Here is a 23,728-nt window from a genome sequence, read left to right on the forward strand (position 1 = left end):
AGAGGACAACAATGACAGTAAGACATTAACTAGACATGTAAATGATTGAATGGATCACAGAATGGCATCTTTAGGGTCGGTGCTTGCTCAGCTCGACGCAGCGAAACACTCTTCAGACTTTGATCAGGGCGGCCGGAGACGGTCCAAGTTAATACGCTGGAGGCTCTCTGGGCGTGAAAAGACAGTCACAAGATATCCTGTGAGCTGGACAAAGAGAGGACACACAGGTGAGTTTGATGTCCTAAGTTAATTTATATTATTGCACATCATGGTATTTTAATTTAAGTTAATGTGTTACTGTGTTGAGTGTCTTTCATACAACTTATTCTAATGGTAAAAATGGATAGAATGAATCTCTGAACTGTCCTTCATGATCCAGGTCGTGATGGCGTTGGCACCGGGGTCGCTCCTGGCTGCTGTGCTGCTCCTCGTCTCCTCCGGCCTCCATCGCTCCTCTTCATTCCTCGCTCCCTGTCCAGAGTCCTGCTCCTGTCAGAGAGCTCCCCTGTTGAACTGTTCCTCCTCCGGCCTTTCCTCGGTGCCACAACACATCCCAGACTCTGTCACCGAGCTGGACTTGTCTCACAACCTCCTGGACTCTGTGACACTCGACCGGCCACATCGTGACCTCAGTAGTGTGTGGCTGGGAAACAACAACATCAAACAGTTGTCTCTCTGCGTAGAGAGAGACATCGGAGGTCGTTATGTCCGAGGTAGACGTCTGAAACATCGCTTGAAGCCTTGGAGAGGAGGACGGGGGTGTGTGTCTTGGGCCCCCACCCTGCAGCTGCTATCTGTTGAGAGGAATCAGCTAGAGCAACTCCCACAAGGTGAGTCAGTGCAATGTGGTAATACAGCCATATATACAGCACAGCAACAGCATTATATTAAAAAAAACACACAGCAGTATCAGCAAACGTAAAAAATAGTGCTGTCAATCTATTCAAATATTTAATCTCGATTAAATGCCTTCATCGCCCTGAAGGGGTTTATTTCACAACAATGACCCGCTAGCTATATATTATCCCGTTTATTACACGGCTACTTACTTAATAAATCAATAATTTGACACATAAACGGTCCGACATCAGAGCTGCGCCCATAGCAACGGTCTGTTATACATAGCAACGGTCTGTTGTAAAGAAATAACAGACCGTAGAACAACCGTGTAATAAATACGTTTACATTTTCAGATTGTGTCATCAGACTAAATGTTCCAGTCCTGAAAAGTAAAATTATCCAATATTTCATGAACAACGCAAGAGTTAGGGGCAAGAAGAAAACTTTAACTTTGTGTAGCAGGACCTTTTTTTGGGGTTACCTTCTTGTGAATATGATTACGTAAATTACACATGTCCCTTTTTTAAAAAAAAATGTTTTGTGTATGTGGGTGAATAAAGATGAATGCATCTGAAATTGAAGTTGCACAGTCGACACACCTTTAATTGCCCTCGTTGAGAAATGTCCATGAGTCAGACCTGAAAGGTAAAGATATGGAGGAATAAAGCTGCCGTTATAATAAATAAATAAATAAAATAATAAAGAGAAAGAAGAAGAAATGTAGAAATAAAAGTCTCAATTATAAAATAAATGTGCAGGTTTGAAAATAAACACATATGCATAAGAATAGAAAAATAAATAGATCAAATTAAGCTTAAGATACACCTTTATTGATCCCCATTGGCTAAATGTTGTTACAGCAGCATAAGGACAGAAATCATTACAGATAAATACAGAAAGTAACAGAAATAAATAATAAAATAAATACACAAATTAAAATCATAGAATAGTATAAAAATCTACAAGAGGATTTGGAGACAAATGACATGATAAAGAGACAGTGGCGTGATTAATAGCAGCAGAGTCAACTCGTCTATGTAAACAGTGTACACCAGTCTAATATGTGATATGAATAAATGTATTTATTTATTTGAAATTTGAATAAAGGAAAACGAATTAAACATAAACAGAAAACAATAAATTGGAATATAATTAAATGATATAGTAAAATGTATGTATTTATTTGAATAAATAAGGAAAATAATAAATTGGAATTAAATGGAAATGGAAAAGAATAAATTTGAAAAGAATTAAATATGAAGAAAAAAATGCAAAAATAAGTAATTTGTCAAATAAATAAATGCATTAAATGTAATAATTTTTTCTATTTCTGTGCATATTTATTTATTTTCAAATTAACCTGCATATGTATTTTATAAATTAGGCTTTTATTTCTACTTTTTGTTATTTATTTATTTATTATATAGGGCCATCTCGTGGGCGTATTGTTTACTAAGTCCTGCCTAAACAGATGGTCTGAGGTCTAATAATTCATCCTGTGCATATTTATTTATTTTCAAATTAACCTGCATATGTATTTTATAAATGAGGCTTTTATTTATTTATTTATTATATAGGGCCACCTTGTGGACGTATTGTTAACTGAGTCCTGCCTAAACAGGTGGTGTGAGGTTTACTAACTCGTCCAGATGGTAGAATAAGTTTATGAGCTGTGTGCGTTGCTGTTTTTTGTCCTTTCATTTGATTCTCACCTATAAACAAACCCTGTCATTGATATCCATTATCTTTAGTTCTTTGCTCCACTCAGAAATTATTCCAAGATAATGACACTGTTCACCACTTACAGTATATAGACATCCCAGTGGCTCAGATAAAGGTGTAAACATGCCGTACAACTTTTAAGTTTCATGTTATTTGATAGAAGTCCCGCTGCTCGGTTGAACATATGTGTGTTTCAAAGAAACACATTCACTATGGTTTCCTTTAAAGGCATGTGTGGACAGCCCATTTACTTAGCAAGAGCTGTGTTGACAGTCATAGACTTGTTTCCTGTTTGGTATTCAGCTCACAGCAGCCCCAGTGCCTCTCTAATGAAGCACAGAGCCTCAGTGCCTTAGTTCAACCCAGCAGTCTCAGGGAGATTGTCTCAGGCTCGTGAAAAGGACGAGACGGCGAGGAATGAGCTCCACAGGAGATGAGATGCTATAAGAGTGTCCACAGTGAAAATACGGCAGAAGAATTTGGATTAATTTGCCAGGGAGGGGGGGGGGGGGGGGGGGGGTGTTCATTGATTTGGAGATTTTATCACTTGACTAGAAGTCACTGCAGTACTGCAAACAAATAGACTTCATAGTTAAAAATTAACAATTTTTCTCCACAAATCACAGTGAAGAATGAAAGACAAGAGACAGACTGACTGTGGTTATCGTAGAAAACCTGCAACATACAGTACATTCCTTGCTCCCAAAGTATGGAGGACTAAAGCTGCCATTATAATAAATAACTGAATAAATAAAGAAATAAAATAATAAAGAAATAAATGTAGAAATAAAAGCCTCACTTATCAAATAAATGTGCAGTGTCATTTTAAAATAAATAAAATGCATATTTGACAAATTACTTATATTTTATTAATTTATTTTCATATTTAATTATTTCCAATTGATTCTTTTCTGTTTACGTTTATTTATTGTTTTTTATTTATTTATTTCCTTATTTATTAATTTCCTTATTTATTTAAACAAATAAATAAATACATATTACTTAATCATATCATATATTAGCCTGGTTTGAACTGTTTACATAGATGTGTTGACTCTGCTGCTATTAATCACACCACTGTCACTTTACCATGTAATTTATCTCCAAATGCTCTTGTATAGTTTTTATTTTTATTCTATTCTTATATTATGTAACTCCTATTATTTATTTTATTTCTCTCCTTGTACTGCTGCAACAACTGAATTTCTTCGCTGGGGAGCAATAAAGGTGTATATTATTTTTTAGGTTAATTTAAAAATAAATAAATATGCGCAGAAATTGAAAAATAAATAAATAATACACCTTTAGTGATCCCCAGCGAAAAAAATAAATAAGTAATTTGTCAAAACTACATTGTTATTTATTTATTTTTTCTATTTCTGTGCATATCTATTTATTTTCAAATTAACCTGCACATTTATTTGATAATTGTGGCTTTTATTTCTACATTTCTTTCTATATTATTTTATTTTATTTATTCATTCATTCATTTTTTATTATAATGGTAGCTTAAACCCTCCAAACTTCAGGAGCCACCCCATCATGGTTATTGAGTTCTAATTACACCTCTTGTTTTCTGTCATCCAGGGATGGAAGGTAGTGAGTCGTTGCAGGTTCTGCAGCTCTCCTTCAACAAGATCTCAACTGTACAACCAGGAGACCTTACTCACCTCCGACAGCTAAAAGAGCTGCACCTACAACATAACCTCATCACAAGTCTCCATCCACAGATGTTCAAGGATTTAGCCCAGCTCCAGGTAACACTCTGAACTTTGAATATTCAGTATTCCAACAATAAACTCATTCAAAAGCATTCTCTAATTAAAAGATAATGTAGCTTTTAATTAGAAAACTTTTGTTTTAGCAATCACGTTACATGTGTAAACCTCTACTGTGTGTCCCCCTCCAAGGTCCTTGATCTGAGCTTCAACATGTTGACCAGCCTCCATCCTTTGACGTATCTTTCTCTGCGTAACATCGGGGCGGATGTTATGCTGGGTGGCAACAGGTGGAGGTGTGATTGCAGTATGCGCAGTCTAAGAAGGCGGATGGCCTACGACAGCAGCAGAGGCCTGCAGGCCTGGAGCATGGTGTGTACTTCCCCGTCCATCCTCTCAGGCAGAGACCTGCTACAGTTGGAGGAGGATGACCTCAACTGTTTTAGTCCTGAAAACGGGCCGGAGCTCCACCGAGATGTGACGGTCTATAAAGGCTCTGAGATACTGCTGTCTTGCGCTGCACAAGGTAACGCTGTCAAAAAGTTTAAAATAAGTTATACATATAAAACAACATCCCAGTCGCCAGGAAAAAATGTTGGCATTGTACGTTTCTGCAGACCATGGATACATTGAATGTGGCATTTTTGCATTCAGTGAGAGCAAGTGACGTAGTACACTGAATGATAGGCAGAAAAAATTACTTGGTATATCGTTAGGTTGTTGCGTTACTTTGTTGCGTTACTTTGTTGCGTTACTTTGTTGCGTTACTTTGTTGCGTTAGGTTGTTACGTCACGTTGTTAAGTCTTGTTAAGTCATGTTGTCATGTCACAACGTTACGTCTCAACGTTTCATTACTATTTTAACACAAATCATGATCTTTTTTCTAACCTTATCCAAGTATTTTTGTTTCCTAAACCCAACCAATCGTTTTAACCAAGTGGCCTTGTGCGTTTCTGCAAGCGTGATATGAGGCTGATATGAAACGTATTTTTTGGTTCTCAAACAAAACATCGACATTCAAAGTATCCCGTGGTTTGCAGAAATGTACAATGCCAACATTTCTTTTGGTGACTGGGTTAAAAACAATGTAGGTCAATCTAACTGTTAATATTGTCTTTGTTGTAGATTCAACGTGGTGGACGCCCAGTGGTCAAGCACCTGTTAACCAAGCTGAGGCTGGTCTGGACATCAGTGACATCACAGAGACAGACACAGGACTATATGTGTGTGTGTCTGAAGAACACGAAGTTGTGTCTGTTTTTAACTTGCAAATCATTAAAACAGGAGATGCAAGAAGAAAAACTAGAAGTTTACCCAGAATCCCACAAGGCACCCCAAACAGGATAGGCCAACAAAGGACAGTTACCCAGTCTAACTTGGCTCTGGCTGTGAGTTTATCAGTTCTCATCACGTTTCTGATAGCCTTTATCCTAGGGGTCATAGCAAGACCTTGTATTGATGCACTATTGAGAAGGGTCACCAAGAAGAAAAGATCCTCTGCAGCCAACTCCGTCTCATCTGTAGAGCAAAGACAATATGACAATGGGGCCTTCTTCGATGGTGAGGGACCAGAACACAATGGACCTCACAGGGAAAGGAGAGTCACATTTAGCACTGTAGACTTTAGAGAAGACGGCAATGTAGAATATTATGATACCGGAGCCGGTGGCAATCAGGGAAACATCAATAGTGATGCAGTGATTGAATGTGAAGCAGCTGAGGCTGAGAGGGTTACAAATACAGCTGGAGATTCAGGAAGTGAAAACAGTTTACGACAGAGTAGTCCAGAGGATAACCGGAGAGACCTCGCTGATACAGACCGCGCACACAACATGGAGTTTGAACACATCCCAGACCCCGTTGAGCTGGTGAGAAGAAGAAGTTTGTCTTCTTCAGATTCTTCACAATCTGACAAAGTATTCAATGAGGACCAAATGATCCAGGGAGACCACTCAACACCCAAGACTCCTCAGCCGGCAGAGGACTCTGTTCAGCAGAGAGCTGATTCCTCGACAGCTAGAAACGTAGAGGTGCCACACATTTCCATAGAGGGCTCAAGTGAACTTCCTGGATTTTCCTCAGAGCCCTTTGCAGATTGGTCACCTCACACAAATAACACCAACCCAACAGATCTGTGGCAGGAGAATGAAGAGCAATTTGAATTCAGCGATTCCGCTCGAAGCATGTCCGCGAGGTCCAGCGGTGTGTTGGGTTCTTTTAATGCATCAAAACTGACTGTGGCACCCACTTCTGATAAACAGATGACGGATGATATGTCAAGCTCCAGCTCGTATGTCAGTGAGGATGAGCCGACACAATACGTTGTTAACTCGGACCCAGAGGAGGAAAATACAGAAAGGAACCACAATAAACCTGAGGTCACAAATGCTGGCCTTAATCAGGGCGCTAGTTTTGAACAGCAGATCCACGGTGTTGACAGTATCAGGCCTTCAGCAGTGAGACCAGAGGGCTCCTTTTCCTCTCATTCCAGTGATAGCGATGGGGAGGACTATAGAGTCAAAAAAGGGCGTGTACCCAATTTGGCTGTTACCAGTCACAGTAAGAGTCTTGATACCAGATCACCTTCACCACATGCAGCTTATTCATCCTCTTCAAGCAGTGAGAGTGAAGCAGAAATCACAGACCTAAAAGTTGAACACAATACAGGCAGAATGAATGAGGGGATCAAAATCAATGTGCCAGAAATGCTGTCAACTGACCTGGATCGCCAATGTATCCCCCAAATCAAGAGGCACGTGGATATCAAAGCACCGTTACCAGATTCTGATTCATCTTCAAGTGATGAGAGTACGGATGAAGCAACAAACCACATGAAGAAACAGGAGCAAGGGCAGATAAACATCGATAAAGTATTTCAAACTGCAAGTTATGACCCAGAAAAAAAGTGGCCTGCCCTAGATCTTGAGGATACAATGCACGTCAAGAGGCGTATAGATATCAAAGCACCATCACCACCTCCCGATTCATCTTCTAATAGTGACAGTGAGGTTGAAACAACAATCCACATAAAGAAACAGGAGCAAGGGGGGACAGACATGGCCAGGCTTCCAGTTGAAGTATCTCAAAACGTAAGTCATGACCCACAACAGCAGTGGCCTGTCCTTGATCTTGAGGATACAATGCCCGTCAAGAATCGTCTAGATGTTAAAGCACCATCGCCGGCTTCTGATTCATCCTCTAGTAGTGACAGTGAGGATGAAACAACACACCACACAAAGATAGAGAGGCTTCCGTATCAAGAATCTCAAACAGGAAGTCATAATCCAGACACAAGGTGGCCTGTCATAGATCTTGAGGATACTGCACGTGTCAAGAAGCGTCTTGATATCAAAGCACCATCACCACCTCCTGATTCATCTTCTAGTAGTGATAGTGAGGATGAAACAACAGGCCACATGAAGAAACAGGAGCAAGGGGGGACGTCCATGACAAGGCTTCCAAGTAAAGTATCTCAAACTGCAAGTTATGACGCCCAAACACAGTGGCCTGTCCTAGATCTTGAGGATACAATGCGTGTCAAGAAGCGTCTTGATATCAAAGCACCATCACCACCTCCTGATTCATCTTCTAGTAGCGACAGTGAGGATGAAACAACACACCACACAAAGATAGAGAGGCTTCCGTATCAAGAATCTCAAACACTAAGTCATGATCCAGACACAAGGTGGCCTTCCATAGATCTTGAGGATACAATGCGCGTCAAGAAGCGTCTTGATATCAAAGCACCATCACCACCTCCTGATTCATCTTCTAGTAGTGATAGTGAGGATGAAACAACAGGCCACATGAAGAAACAGGAGCAAGGGGGGGTGTCCATGACAAGGCTTCCAAGTAAGGTATCCCAAACTGCAAGTTATGACCCACAAAAACAGTGGCCTGCCCTAGATCTTGAGCATACCATGCGAATCAAGAGGCGTATGGATATCAAAGCACCATCACCAGCCACTGAGTCATCTTCTAGTAGCGACAGTGAGGCTGAAACAACACACCACACGAAGATAGAAAGGCCAGGGGTGGTGGGAATTGCAGGGCTTCCGTATCAAGAATCTCAAACAGGAAGTCATGATCCAGAAAAACAGTGGCCTTCCATAGATCTTGACCATATCCCTCGCATCAAGAAGCGTTTAGACATCAAAGCACCATCACCACCTCCCGATTCATCTTTTAGTAGCGACAGTGAGGATGAAACAACACATCACACAAAGATAGAGAGGCTTCAGTATCACGAATCTCAAACAGGAAGTCGTGATCCAGACACAAGGTGGCCTGTCCTAGATCTTGAGGATACAATGCGCGTCAAAAAGCGTCTTGATATCAAAGCACTATCACCACCTCCTGATTCATCTTCTAGTAGTGACAGTGAGGATGAAACAACAGGCCACATCAAGAAACAGGAGCAAGGGGGGGTGTCCATGATAAGGCTTCCAAGTAAAGTATCTCAAACTGCAAGTTATGACGCCCAAACACAGTGGCCTGTCCTAGATCTTGAGGATACAATGCGCGTCAAGAAGCGTCTTGATATCAAAGCACCATCACCACCTCCTGATTCATCTTCTAGTAGCGACAGTGAGGATGAAACAACACACCACACAAAGATAGAGAGGCTTCCGTATCAAGAATCTCAAACACTAAGTCATGATCCAGACACGAGGTGGCCTGTCATAGATCTTGAGGATACAATGCGCGTCAAGAAGCGTCTTGATATCAAAGCACCATCACCACCTCCTGATTCATCTTCTAGTAGTGATAGTGAGGATGAAACAACAGGCCACATGAAGAAACAGGAGCAAGGGGGGGTGTCCATGACAAGGCTTCCAAGTAAGGTATCCCAAACTGCAAGTTATGACCCACAAAAACAGTGGCCTGCCCTAGATCTTGAGCATACCATGCGAATCAAGAGGCGTATGGATATCAAAGCACCATCACCAGCCACTGAGTCATCTTCTAGTAGCGACAGTGAGGCTGAAACAACACACCACACGAAGATAGAAAGGCCAGGGGTGGTGGGAATTGCAGGGCTTCTGTATCAAGAATCTCAAACAGGAAGTCATGATCCAGAAAAACAGTGGCCTTCCATAGATCTTGACCATATCCCTCGCATCAAGAAGCGTTTAGACATCAAAGCACCATCACCACCTCCCGATTCATCTTTTAGTAGCGACAGTGAGGATGAAACAACACATCACACAAAGATAGAGAGGCTTCAGTATCACGAATCTCAAACAGGAAGTCGTGATCCAGACACAAGGTGGCCTGTCCTAGATCTTGAGGATACAATGCGCGTCAAAAAGCGTCTCGATATCAAAGCACTATCACCACCTCCTGATTCATCTTCTAGTAGTGACAGTGAGGATGAAACAACAGGCCACATGAAGAAACAGGAGCAAGGGGGGGTGTCCATGACAAGGCTTCCAAGTAAGGTATCCCAAACTGCAAGTTATGACCAACAAAAACAGTGGCCTGCCCTAGATCTTGAGCATACCATGCGAATCAAGAGGCGTATGGATATCAAAGCACCATCACCAGCCACTGAGTCATCTTCTAGTAGCGACAGTGAGGCTGAAACAACACACCACACGAAGATAGAAAGGCCAGGGGTGGTGGGAATTGCAGGGCTTCCGTATCAAGAATCTCAAACAGGAAGTCATGATCCAGAAAAACAGTGGCCTTCCATAGATCTTGACCATATCCCTCGCATCAAGAAGCGTTTAGACATCAAAGCACCATCACCACCTCCCGATTCATCTTTTAGAAGCGACAGTGAGGATGAAACAACACATCACACAAAGATAGAGAGGCTTCAGTATCACGAATCTCAAACAGGAAGTCGTGATCCAGACACAAGGTGGCCTGTCCTAGATCTTGAGGATACAATGCGCGTCAAAAAGCGTCTTGATATCAAAGCACTATCACCACCTCCTGATTCATCTTCTAGTAGTGACAGTGAGGATGAAACAACAGGCCACATCAAGAAACAGGAGCAAGGGGGGGTGTCCATGACAAGGCTTCCAAGTAAAGTATCCCAAACTGCAAGTTATGACCAACAAAAACAGTGGCCTGTCCTAGATCTTGAGCATACCATGCGCATCAAGAGGCGTATAGATATCAAAGCACCATCATCACCTCCTGATTCATCTTCTAGTAGCGACAGTGAGGATGAAACAACACATCACACAAAGATAGAGAGGCTTCAGTATCAAGAATCTCAAACAGGAAGTCGTGATCCAGACACGAGGTGGCCTGTCATAGATCTTGACCATACTATGCGCATCAAAAGGCGTCTAGATATCAAAGCACCATCACCACCTCCCGATTCATCATTAAGCGGTGGGAGTACGAACCATACAGTGGGAGGAAAAAGCAGGGAAGCTATCAAAATTAGTCCCCGTCACTCATCAAGCAGCTCAGATGAGCAAGAGGAGAGTGTGGAAGTAGATCCAGATTCAAGATGGCCTCGACTGGATCTCAGCAGTGCCCTCCATGTCAAAAGGCGCCTGGATATCAAGGCACGTTCACCTCCACCTGAGTCATCTTCCAGCAGTGTTCATGAAGGTGGGTCTACAAGCCTACCTGTGAAAGTGGAGACAAAGTTGCCTAAGCTGAGTCCCGGTGTCCCCTACATCAACAGACGTCTGGATTTCTCTAGACCGTCAGAACCAAACTCTTCCAGAAGCGACAGTGAGGATGAGTACAGGGACCATGCTAAAGCAGGATTGGGAGTATCAGCCATATCAAAGGCCACTGAGAAGGAGTTCATTAGATCGCCGAAGACCCCAGTGATAAACATTTCTCGCAGTCCAAAGACTGATATCAAACTGGAAAGGTATACAGCTATTACAAATGATGTGGGGGACAAAACAACAAGTGACAACATCAGCACAACACCAGAGATAAACCCAGAACTTCAGTCACGGTGGTCCACGATGAATCTGGGGTACTCCCGCTTCAAAAAGCGTCTTGAAATCTCATCGCATACACAAGAACCACCAAATCTGCCCTCAACACCTCCACCTGACTCCCCCTCCTCTTCCAGCAGTGAAAGTGGGACTGGGAGTAAAAGCAGCACGACAAGACGAAAGAGAAGGGGAGTTCAAGAAATCATACACACAGAATCATCTGAAAACAAACCAGTGAATGTTTCTCTCAGTTTGAAGGGTCGAGATGAGAACTCTGGCAACTCAGTAGAGGTTACAGAGAGATTAAGAAAAGACACAAGTGAAGAAAAGTCAAACCCATATACTATGTTGACTGATCCACATTTTAGAAGGTACCTGGATTTCAAGCCTCCTGCTACACCACCACCACTAGATCAGCCACAGAGCCAAACTGGGGAGATGCAGAGAAAGGCCGGGGTAGAGCTCAAAAGCCAAGCATCAAAAGTAGGAGTGGAGCCTGACTCTCATTCGATTCTCACAAATATCCCCCATATCAAGAGGGCTTTGGATATCAAGGCACCATCACAAAGGGAATCATCCTCCAGCAGCAATAGTGAGGATGAGAAGATAGACCACAGCGTCCCCGACCTGAGTCTTGGTGTCCCACGCGTTAAGAGGCGTCTGGATGTAAAGGCACCTTTACCAGAGCCAAGTCATTCCACATCTTCAGGCAGCGAGAACGAGGTGACAAGATCTAACCAAAGTAGACATGCATCAAACATGTCAGGATTGACAGATGATGACTCTTTAATCACTTATAAGCGTGTAATTATGAAAGCTTCATTACCACCAAGTAACTCTTTCTCCCCCAGTGGCAAAAGTCAAACTATAGATCTCACAAAACAAAGACTGGGAGACAGAAATGCATCTCTTGCCCCAAAAAGAGTCCCCAGTTTGAGCTTTGAAGATGTACTTAAGAAAAGGCTCGAGCAGCCCAGAAGCACCACAGATGTGGACCTGCCACCCGAGATAAGGTGGAGGAGACATCTAGGTGTAGGCTTATCGTCTCCACCTGCAGAACCAGATCTTCCCCCACCTGACTCCTCCAACTCCTCCAGTAGTGAAAGTGACGATAACATAAAACAAGACAAAGGGAAAGCAGATGTGCCACTGATGCATAAACACTCGTCTCTTGGTGCCTATAGTGTTTCTCTTGCATCCAGCAGAGCTCTTGACAAGTTCGACAGCCCACCCAGCAGCACAAATGAGATTTTGAGGGCTGCATCTGAGGAGAGGAATGAAAGGAAAGGCCTCACTGCCCTAAAAGCCATGTCATCGGAGAGACAAAGGTGGGACACGTTAGATGAAAGTTTAGATAAGGGTGCTTCTCCTATATTTGATGACCACCGCACACAAGGTGACGGGAAGGGCATCAGGCCCCTGGCCAAACAGCCACCGACACAATTACAACAGAGAAGTGCTTTAGATTTGTTGTACGGTGTTCCCCGCTACAGGAGGCATGACATTGAACCACCGCAGGGGCCTCCACCTCCTATTCCAGCAACACCACCACCATATGAGGCAGTAGGGCTTACATGGAGGTCTCCACAGAGCGGTACGAAACCTGGGCTGGGAGGCACTGGAAACACAGAGGAATCTGACTCTTCTCCACTTACAACACAAAAACTGGCAGTCTATTTGGATACCTCAGACGTGAACATTAGTGAAGTTTGATTTAAAAAGTCACGGCATCCTTAAACCCTGTCAAAACAAGCAAATGATTGTCATCCTTTGATAGTAAATTGGCCAGTGAATGACAAAAATATTGTGTACTATATTCTATTATATAAGTATTGAAATATATGAAATGGAAATACTAATAGTTTATTGTGTGGAATTGTTGTAGAGTGTAGTAAGAAGGCACCATGTATATCTCTCAGATTTGCCTTATTTCTGTAAATCACTTAAGAAATCATCCATCACTAAGATGTCTCCCTGTAATCAATTTTGCAACAAGAGTCCATATCTCAATGGTCATAATGTATTATTAATACTTATTAAGAGACCTTAATAAAACCATATCTCTGAACGATATAGTGCAGAGCTTTCATTTGTATCGATACATTTTTTTGATACTGATACCATTTTCGAGACTGCTTACCTATCAGAGTCTTTATCGATACCACTATACTACTTTTCTATTATTTGGTAGAAAGACGAGACGATAATAAATTCTTAACGGAACTGGTATTGCTTTTATTGCTTAACTGCGAGTCTGGGACTGGTCGATTTCTGACCAACAGAATGAAATTTACTTTCGATGGCGGTTGGCTGGTTGATTTAAATCACGACTCGTTGTCTCTTCAGATATAACGATAGGGCCCTCTAGTCTCGATAGCAGTATCAATAAGCTCGGACCTTATTGATTTTCAGGTTTTGAGAAATTTAAAACCGTGTCCTTATTGAACCAGAGGCCTGTACTGCGAAGCAGGATTTGGGGTTAGCGAGGTAACTTCAGGTTTAATCCTTCAGGGTTTTCAGTCCTATGACGGTGGATCACTTCTTATCGGGGTAGATCGCCATGGTAACTTATACTACAGCTAACCTGCTCCGACTCATATAAAAGCATCGCCTACTGACCAATCAGAGCTCGGTGTGAAGATTGTATGATATTACACAAATACGAAGAAGTTTTAAGTCATAATCCAGGCTAAAGACAACACAGTTTAAACTGACTAATGCAGAAAGGACAGCTGGACTTATGCTGTGGGTGTTTACCGCTTTGAATTATGTTTTTATATTTATTTTTTAATTGCTCTCAAGTCCGTTTCACACCGCCGATGACGGGGACGCAGCTGAAAGAAGGCTGAAATAAACATACACACCACATCATTGCTAATAATGAAGTGTAATTTATTAATTTATTCTATTTTCAAAGCTTTTTTATAATATCACTGCCCCATCTAGATGACTATATCTGACTTTTGAGTGTTCTGTTAAATTAACAAGTCTGTTAATTTACACATTCACGTATCAACAATTTTTTCTTTTGCCAGCTGTCCTTCCTGCATATGGCAGCTTCAACTGTGTTACTTTTAATCTGGATTATGTGTTGAATTTATTTGCATTTGTCTAATATTATATATGTCGCTCTGCTGCTGCTTGTCCACGTCTGTGATTGGTCATATGCTGCAAGCACCGCCCCTATTATGTGAACGCCCGCATAGCCAGATTGACAGACCCTGGGTTGATAACCACCATATCGTAGGACCGCTTAGCGGGTTCACGGTTGTTAAGGTTAGTTAAACCAGAAAACGAGAAAATATCCTGGGTATGTTGAGCTCACTTCGTAGTACAGGCTCCCGGGTCTCGATCCCCATCCTTATTCATTTGTGAAAATAAGTAGATAATGACGACAGCAATGACAGTATCACTGACAGTACTTTGTTTGTTTGTTCTTTTGTTATGGACAAACTATTTAAGAGCCCAAATATAAGCCAGTAAGTTAATAAACCCTTTTATTTATGTATATAGACATAGGTTATAGTGAAAACAGACATATAGACACTTACATAGTTTACATACATATATACAGTTGGGACAAGGGTGTTCATCCTCCTGCATGGTCATGGGAGAATACTAAAACATTGATCTCTACACAGTATTTGGTAAGCAATCCAACAACTACCTCGATCTCAGATGTGATGCTGATGGTTTGATGCGTTGTCATGACGATAAGAGACCTTCATATAGTTTCAGCTGCGGTGGATTTCAATGACACGAGAGCTGATGTGTTTTATCTTCTGTTTTATTCGTATCATGACGGTGTAAATAAAATAAATAAAAGTCAGATCCTGTATGCTGGCTGCAGCTACCTAAAGCTGTACAGCGTTGTGTGTGTGTGAGATGGGGTAAATGCAGGAGGGGAACTCCTGCTCCACCGTGAGGTTACAGGTGTGTTCCAGGTCTTAATAGACACAATCATGTTGTTTCATCAGAATTAAGATTAACATGATCGTGAATATCAAAATTAAGCACAAAACACTTGCACAAAATTCCTGTACAAAACAAAAACAAAAAAATTTTGAAAAATGTTTTTCCAAAAAATCTCATCCATTCACAAAAGGCTCTTGTCGGAGCATGCATGCAAATATTAAATCTCGACGATTCAGCATCACACCACAGCCAAAAGACAAAACTTTTATACATGTGTTACGAGAACATTTTTACTAGGCGAAAAAGAACAGCATAGCATCGTCACACAGTTCCAAACTGTCAGTGTTTTTGATTAGATCCTAACGGGTGGTACGAAGCGATGCTTTCAGCAAAAACCTACCTTTTCTACTCAAGCCTTAAGGACCTCGTCCTGAGAGGGTCACTGGTCTTCCACTGTAGTTATATTAACACTGTCAGTGTCAAGGAGAGATGCTACTAGTAGTAAGAGACCTGAAACTATCAGTGGACTAAGGAGGACAAAACAGATATCAAGACAAAATGGGACACCAACAAGCTCAACTTATAACACAGCCCAAACAGTCTGAATTCATCCTGAAGTAATCCCTGACCACTCAGTGTGTGTCTGTGTGTGTGTTCTCACATGTGTATATACATTTGGGTTTGTTGGTATGTGTGTGTGTCTGTGTGTGTGTGTGTCTGTGTGTGTGTGTGTGTCTGTGTGTGTGTGTGTCTGTGTGTGTGTGTGTGGGACACACAAAGTGACTTCCATGTTTTGAGGCACAATAATACTCTTACCTACACAACGTAGATACATTAATCGGCCGTCGTCGGACCGATAAATGCTGATCAGAGCACTAGTGGCTCACCGCTGTACTGTAATAAGAGTTAGTAAGCAGCAATGCTGATTTGTTTGGTGTTATGAGGTCTGAAGCCTTTTGCAGAGGGAGGGGAGGGGGGAGAGGGTTAGCAAACCGTTAGCATTAGCAGGAGGAACGAAGAAGAAGAAAAAACTGGCACAAATCAGTAAACAGCACAGGCACCAGAAACCTGCATATATCACCCATTTGACACAGTGTGCTTCTTGAAGAACTTCTATCCAACTCAAAATATGACAAACAATAGTTAAGTGCCATCCGTCCCAGAAAAGTCCATTGCACAGATATATATATAATATTTAAATGTGCCCGGGTCAAAGTGACCCCCGTTTTAAGACTCAGACACGATGCATGAATGGTCACTGTTGGTTTCTCTGTGCTGAAGACAAAAAGGGGGGGGGTGAGGTTCTCCCACACAACACCGCTTTAGCTTCCGTCGTCCACTCGTGATACCATGTTATCCTAACACAGACAGCAATATGACATGTCACAGTGAGAGAGAGAGAGAGAGCAATGCCGCTTGGGGGATGGGGGGGGGATTGCTGCAAGCTTTGCCCACTATGCAACTTTCGGTAGGGAACATAACTTCCACAATGGCAGCCCCTCCGCCTCCGCGCTCTGGGCAGCATGCTCCCAGGCTGCAAACCCAGCGAACCCCACCCTCGCCCACCCCACAGAACCCCCTCCTCCTCCACCAGGAAGCACCCACAGTCACTGCTTTACCATGTTTGTATTGTTTACTTATTGGTTGTTGATTCTCATAGTCGTTGTTGTCACAGTTGTATTTATTTTTCCCATTTCACTCGGCGCCTATGACATCTGTCTCTCCTTGTACCATTCCACAAACTCGTCCAACAAAACTGGCCCTGGTGAAAGAACGAGACGAGAGTAGGAGAGATTAGAAAATACTTATTGGTGTAACACTGTTGTCATGTCTGTGTGTAGATGTGTGTTGACTCACAGGCACCGTCCTCGTCGTAGTTACTGAGGTCCAGGTTGATTGTCCTGCTGAACTCTAAAACGTTGCACCATTGGTCTTTGTTGATGACTTTGTACTTGGATTGCTGAGGAATAGTGAACAAATACCTCACATTAATAACAACCTTTTAGTTTCAACAACCCAAACAGGAATTGACCCTTCGCTAAGTCCCGCCCCTCGAACACAGACTGGCCAATCATAGCTTGGTGTCAGCCAGCTCCGACAACTATCCGTCTCTGCTCCGTAGACTCTCTAGAGCTATTCATGGTTCAAGGTTCTCTATACGATATCCAGAGCATTAATATATCAACAGCTATTGTCTATGTAAAGATATATAGGAGTAATGTCTAACTGTCTTCATGAACATGATGCTCACTTACCTCTAGAAACTGATTAAACACAGGAAACAGAGGCCACGTCTTTCCCAGCAGAAGCCCCAGCATGCACTTGGCTGTGTTCAAGTCCAAACTCCTCTGATCCTTTTCCTGTCCAATGAAAACACCCACAGCTTCATGAAACCGATGCAAAATGTCAACCACACTTTAAACAGAGGGCCAGTCTAGTAGCATCAACATTAGCCCAATACACAAAACAAACAGGCTTAATTCAATAACTACTGTTACTAAAATATAACTGTAATCACTGCGTCGTGTTTTCATTCACTAGAACTGTGTGAGTGAGTCCTTAAATCACAGTCAGGCTGTGTAAACAGGCAAAAACTCTTGATAAGATCGTTCCCTCTCCAAGTCAAACTGGAAAATGATCTTGACCTCAAAGAATCAAGATTAGTCTGAACGTTGGCCTGAATAAGACCTAAGAATTTCAATCAGGCATATTTAAACAACTGTTTCCTGCAGAGATTTTACTGTTCAAATTAGAGACGTCCTGATACCATTTTTTCCTTAATGACACATGAAAATGTCATAAAAAAAGTAGCGCATGTGTGAGTGCTGACCGTCGGTTCCTGGTGTATCCGTTTGTTATTTAATGTACATTTATTTATTGTTAATAATGCTGAGTATCACACACTGTTGTGATGTTTTAATGGACTACCATGCCACTGGAACAACAATCCACTTTTATTATTACTGCCGCTTGGTCACTTTAAGATGCATAATTGTTGTGTATGATGTGTTTTGTCTTATATGTCAGTGCTAAAGACAAATTTAAATTTTATGCAAATCTTATGGACAATTTAGTACCGATCCGATACCAGCGCGTTAAAACAAAACTATTATTATTTTTCGTATTATTTTCATACCTACAGAGAATAAATGCCATAGAATTTTCTGTTATTATCCAGTTTGACAGTCGGGCATCAGACATCAGGGCTTTGTTGACCTTAAATATATTAGTCTAGTAATAAATAACAATTCCTTCAATAAATTGTTAAAGTGCAGCCACATTTTAGTAAAATAATAGTACGGTAACAATATAATACAGTAGTTCAAAAGCTATCTAAAAACTAAATAAATCTAGGAATAAATAATTATTTCAATAAAGAAAGAAAGAAAGAAAGAAAGAAAAAGAAAGAAAGAAAGAAGCGAGATGGCTCACTCGTTAGCATTGATTTTTCCCGGAGCTGATGATGGAAGTAGCCAACCAGTGAACCGTCTCACTTCTTGCTGATAACTGATATGATAACGTGATATCAGATCGGTGCATAGACTCGCGTACTCGCCGATACCTGTACAGTATTTTAGGCTTTATTGGAGGCATTTCAGATACTGGTATATCAGAACAACTCTAATTCAAAAGAACTGAACTCAGTTTGTTTCAGAAAGCTGTGTGTGTGAGCATCTTTGCAGAAAAAAAGACTTAGCTTGACTCACCCGAGCGAAATCAAAGGCGTATCTATAAATGAGTTTAAAACTGGTGCTTTCGTTCAGGACAGATCTCAGGTAGTCGAGCGAGTTCCTCAGCCGCTCCGTAGAGTCGCACCTGACAACAGCAGAAATGTGCATTAGACAGACTCTACACTTCACTAGTAGCTGCTCCACTGAGCACTAAAGGCACTCTAGAAACACACGACTAGAGACACATGCAGCAGTCATTCTTGACAACAGTGTGCAACGATAGAAAAACTGACGTACTGCAGCGAGCCCATGCCTCTCAGCCACTCCTGCAGAGTGAAGTAGCCCATACTCTGGGCGTCCAGCTTCCAAGCTAGAACCAGCATCACCACCTGGGCACACACAACAACCTTCATAGCTACAGATGGAAGATATGTCAATCTATATAATCAATCTATCAAATGAAATGACTTATTACAAAACAACTGACCTCACTAACCCTAGAAATAAAGGAGTTTAAATAAGTAGTGACCTTGAAGTGAAACTAGGGCTGCACATTTTTAATTATTGATTTTCATGTTTGTTTTTATAAAAACATCAAATGATGAGAAATGCCCGTCACATAACAGCCAAAAGGGCGTCTTGCTTAACTTGACTGGCGGCCAGAGATAGAAAAACAGTTTAAAAGCGAGAAAAACTTGAGACCAAACAGATGAAACCAAACTTCAAGAAACCTGCTTACGTTCTCCGGCTCCACTCCGATGTCCTCACAGAACTTCTCCATGCCCTCTGGACCCACCACGTCATCACAACCTATTTTAGACAAGTGTGAAGCATTAATTTCATCCTACGTCATTGATCAGTGGATACACCAAGAATGGATGATGATGATGATGATGATGATGATGATGATGATGATGTGAGTGGAGTGATTGCTGGCGGAATACTTTAAAATCGTCACCTGCATATTCATAGAACCACTCCAAGCATCTTTTACTGGAAAACGTCTCCTCCTCGCGGATTTGTGATGTTTCATGTTTTCTGAAAACGCTGCAGACAAGAAGAAAGTTTTAGTCACACGTTCAGCAGCAACTCTGTAAACACAGTAAGGATTTGATTAGTAGTCAGAAGGCTTATTCAATCATTGCATGGGAGGAATATGGTCTCAAAGAAGAATAAAATGTAAGTCTCCTTCAAAAATACAATGACCCCGATGAAGACCCATGTATCATTTATCGCAAGTTCAGGTATCTGAATCTGTACTGGAACATCTCTAGTTGTGTTCACAGTCAAAAGGCTTTTCCTATTATGGCTTCATGCACACATTCCTCTTTAATAAGCCACAATAATCAAGTGCTCCTGCATAACTGACAGACATTTATTCTTATATCTTTTAACAGAGGGATGTCACACCTGTCCTGGCGACTTTTCTTGGCTGACATGTCATCTCCAGCTGAGGGTCTCCTCTTTTTCCTCGGAGGCATGGCTCTAGAGCAACAAGCTGGTAGGAACACAGAATGAAAGGAGGCTACTCATAAGCAGCACATACATGATGCATAGTTTCTCTTGCTAAACATGCCTGTACTCTCAAAAGAGCCGGCAGAAAGACACAACGTTTTGGCAGTAGCTTAACACATGACTGTCCTAGAAACAGGGCTGTAGTACTCGAGTCCAGTCACAGTCTCAAGACCCCTTTTTTGAAGTCTTGCCCTTTTCTTAGTCTCGGGCTGCTATATAAACAGCCCTCCGCTCCGCCTCTTCCTTAATGTACCTGTAGGAACCTGTGATGGTCCTCACACCTAAACTCTATGCCTCAATTAGTTTGTTGTGAGAATATTGTTTATGGATAGATAATTTCTTCAATCCTAACTCCTTAATCACTATATTCGCATTGGAAAGACACTGTTGTTGTATTATGGTCTTGAACAGGACTCTGTTTACTCTGGACTCAGTCTTGACTCAGACATTTTTCACACCTTTCATCCTTTTTTTTTTTATCTCAACCCGTCTTCGGCGCTGTACAGCGTGTATAAACCTTACTGTTTCCACCCGGACAACAATAGAGCTACACCAAATGTTGTTGCCCGGCTGAAGAGAGCTGCTCGCGACCATATATATATATATATATATATATATATATATATATATATATATATATATATATATATATATATATATATACACACCGATCGGCCATAACATTATGACAGTACGGGCACCCTGACCGGTCTGCAGCTGAGCAGCCGCGTACGCAACAAACTGCTCTTCACTGTGTGTTCTGACACCTTTCTGTCGGAAGCAGCATTAACGTTTTCATCAGTTTGAGCTCCAGTAGCTCTTCTATTGGATCAGACAACACGGGCCAGCCTTCGCTCACCACGTGCATCAATGGGCCTCGGGTCTAAGCCCTGTCACCGGTTCACCGGTTTGCCTTCCTTGGACCACTTTTGGTAGGTCCTGACCACTGCTGACCGGGAACATCCCACAAGAGCTGCAGTTCTGGAGATGCTCTGACCCAGTCGTCTAGCCCGCACTATCTGGCCCTCGTCAAAGTCGCTCACATCCTTACGCTGGCCCATTTGTTCTGATGTTCACTTGCTGTCTAATATATCCCCTCCACTGCCAGGTGCCATGGTAACAAGATAATCAATGTTATTCACTTCACCCGTCAGTGGTCTTAATGTTATGGCTGATCAGTGTATAATACGCTCACAACCGACCCAAAGTATTTTGTTTTCTTTCCTGAGAATTTAAAGTAAGCCAGTGGTTAGCACAGCTGCCTCACAGCAAGAAGGTCACAGGTTTGAATCCGGCTTGTTGATTCTAAATGATTCGTAGGTGTGAATATGAGTGGTTGTCTCTCTCTATGTGTGTCAGCCCTGTGGTAGTCTGGCAACCTGTCCAGGATGTACCCCACCTTCACCCAATCCAGCCCCCCGCGACCCAGATTAGGAAAAGCGGTTACAGATGATGGATGGATGGGTAAAAGTAGGCCTATCTAACATAAAAATGCTTAATATTATTGTATAATTTATTCTTTAAACGTCACCTGAATGCAGGAAACAAAGTCTCTGAAACTCTAATTTCTCAACAGCTTTAATTTTGAAATCCTTCCTATTTTTGAGGTCTCAAGGTTGGCGAGTATGTCAACTGGACCTGCTCTTGGACTCTGTTAAGTTGACTACAGCTCTGGCTAGTAATGACAGCAGTGACAGTGTTTTATATTGACTATGAAACCCATTTACCTGAGGGGTGGCTATCCTGTCCAATGTCTTCTGTCAGGTTCTATCAAAACAGATGCTTGTGAGCAGGACACACATCATAATATATATATATACATATATATATATATATATATGTATATATATATATATATGTATATATATATATATATATATATATAAAATACACAAGCTGCTAAATCTGTATTTACCAGCCTGTGCAAGGTGTGGTGGATCTTATGGATGCTGGCCAGTGTAGTCAAGTGGGAATTCAGCTGTAAATCTAAAAAAAATAAAATAAAGATACCATCAAGCATAACACAACACATATGCTCCTAAAAAGGTGACATCATCGACATCATCATCATCATCATCGCAGCACCAACATGAAGCTATCATAATCAATATGGACTCTGCAATGCTCAACTTACTTTAGTGTCATTTCTACTCAGAAAAACGACAGAAAAAATCTCGCACACAGGGAGTGACTCTAAATGCATTCCTCTAAACACGGATCATGATTAGTTCATGCATGCTACCTTGTCGCACAAATGTCATCTATTCTATGCATCCCCAGATCAGAAGCTGTCATCAAACCTCGATTATTTTATATCTTTTAGAGGCCAAAAACACACACAGAGAGAGCCGAGCAGATAGCACTAGCTGCATACCTAAAATAGCAGTACAGACGCGCAACTTGCACAGAGTTTACAAAGTATCTAGAGAGTTGGGTTCATGGGTGTTGTAGTCCATTTCCTCCAAAGAGGCCATTTAAACCAAAGCTCCAGGTTGGATAATAAACTACAACTCCCATGCATTAACAAAACAACTATTTCTCTCAGACCCCCTCTCTACCCCTCTCCCAACATTTCACCCCAACTGATTGCATTTTACATAGTCTTAATAAAATCTAACCTCCTATGCCTGCTGGCCACACACAACCGTTGTGCAGCAGTGAGTTGTTGCAGCAGCTGGTGTCGGTGCCGCAAAGCCTCACAGACAGACAGCTCTGCTGCAGCAGCAGACAGTCAAACATGTTTTACACAACTGCGTCACAATTTTCATTCTCTGTAATAGTCTGCAGTTGACCAAGAAAATTGACCTATTTGCAGTGGCATTACGTTCATGATAAGTGAGAGCTTTAAAAGGCACAGTGGCGTCCTCCTCCAGTATGGATGAATATAAACATCACAACTGCACAGATTAGCATCGAAAAGCTTCAGGATTTTACTGATGTCGGGCTGCAGTCAGCTGCTAAAAGCTGCAAACACAAACACATAAATAACACACCTCATAAGCTAAATAAAACCTCCTGCATGTGCAAAACAAGTGCAATAACAGCAGCTATCCATCCTTTGTTGTGTCGCCCCCCAAGAAAAGCACAGGCAAATACAAAGGAGAGCAGCAAATAGCACAGAATTCATGCGTCCATCTGTAATCCTGCAGAAACAGGAGCTGGAAGTAGAGCTGGAGACACAATGTGTCTGTTTGCAACAAAGCGTCCGTAAATGTTGCAATTTGATGCATTAAAGGCGCTACAATGTTACTACTTACTTGCCGCATCAGAGTGCATTTTTATGAAACATACAACTGTCTGAGGGAAGTCCGGAGACCGGCCAATAGGCGGGCCTTGTCCGCGTAAACCACGCCCCCTGGACGATGATTGGACCTCAGTCTCTTCTGGCTCCGCCTCCGCTTAGTGCTGATTGGCTGCTCAGTGTGTCAT

The 23,728-nt window shown here is 41.9% G+C and overlaps 2 protein-coding genes across 7 annotated transcripts; one reads left to right on the forward strand and one right to left on the reverse strand.

Moving 5' to 3' along the window:
- The first annotated feature begins 117 nt into the window (after positions 1-117).
- On the forward strand, positions 118-13,264 carry lrrc66 (leucine rich repeat containing 66). 2 transcript variants are annotated; one of them, XM_074636156.1, is made up of 5 exons: positions 118-227; positions 380-830; positions 4,150-4,319; positions 4,473-4,806; positions 5,407-13,264. In XM_074636156.1, the coding sequence occupies exons 2-5, from the start codon at positions 386-388 to the stop codon at positions 12,909-12,911; spliced, it is 8,454 nt and encodes a 2,817-aa protein (XP_074492257.1). In that variant the 5' UTR covers positions 118-227; positions 380-385; the 3' UTR covers positions 12,912-13,264. The 2 variants fall into 2 exon arrangements, with proteins under 2 accessions (XP_074492257.1, XP_074492255.1); XM_074636154.1 differs by lacking the exon at positions 118-227 and having other exon boundaries at positions 245-830.
- A 1,414-nt stretch (positions 13,265-14,678) lies between these two features.
- dcun1d4 (DCN1, defective in cullin neddylation 1, domain containing 4 (S. cerevisiae)) lies at positions 14,679-23,680 on the reverse strand. Of its 5 annotated transcripts, none has more exons than XM_074636167.1 (11): positions 23,557-23,680; positions 22,215-22,285; positions 22,027-22,066; positions 20,195-20,282; positions 19,743-19,831; positions 19,524-19,594; positions 19,082-19,173; positions 18,821-18,929; positions 17,369-17,473; positions 16,971-17,073; positions 14,679-16,875 (listed from the first exon to the last, which is right to left on the reverse strand). In XM_074636167.1, exons 1-11 carry the CDS (start codon positions 23,573-23,575, stop codon positions 16,820-16,822), a joined length of 843 nt encoding a protein of 280 aa, XP_074492268.1. In that variant the 5' UTR covers positions 23,576-23,680; the 3' UTR covers positions 14,679-16,819. The 5 variants fall into 5 exon arrangements, with proteins under 5 accessions (XP_074492268.1, XP_074492270.1, XP_074492269.1 ...); XM_074636169.1 differs by lacking the exon at positions 23,557-23,680 and adding an exon at positions 22,434-22,686; XM_074636168.1 differs by lacking the exon at positions 23,557-23,680 and adding an exon at positions 23,291-23,406 and having other exon boundaries at positions 16,673-16,875.
- Positions 23,681-23,728: the final 48 nt, after the last annotated feature.

The sequence above is a fragment of the Sebastes fasciatus genome, chromosome 5 (assembly GCF_043250625.1).
Source record: "Sebastes fasciatus isolate fSebFas1 chromosome 5, fSebFas1.pri, whole genome shotgun sequence".
Lineage (NCBI taxonomy): Eukaryota > Metazoa > Chordata > Actinopteri > Perciformes > Sebastidae > Sebastes > Sebastes fasciatus.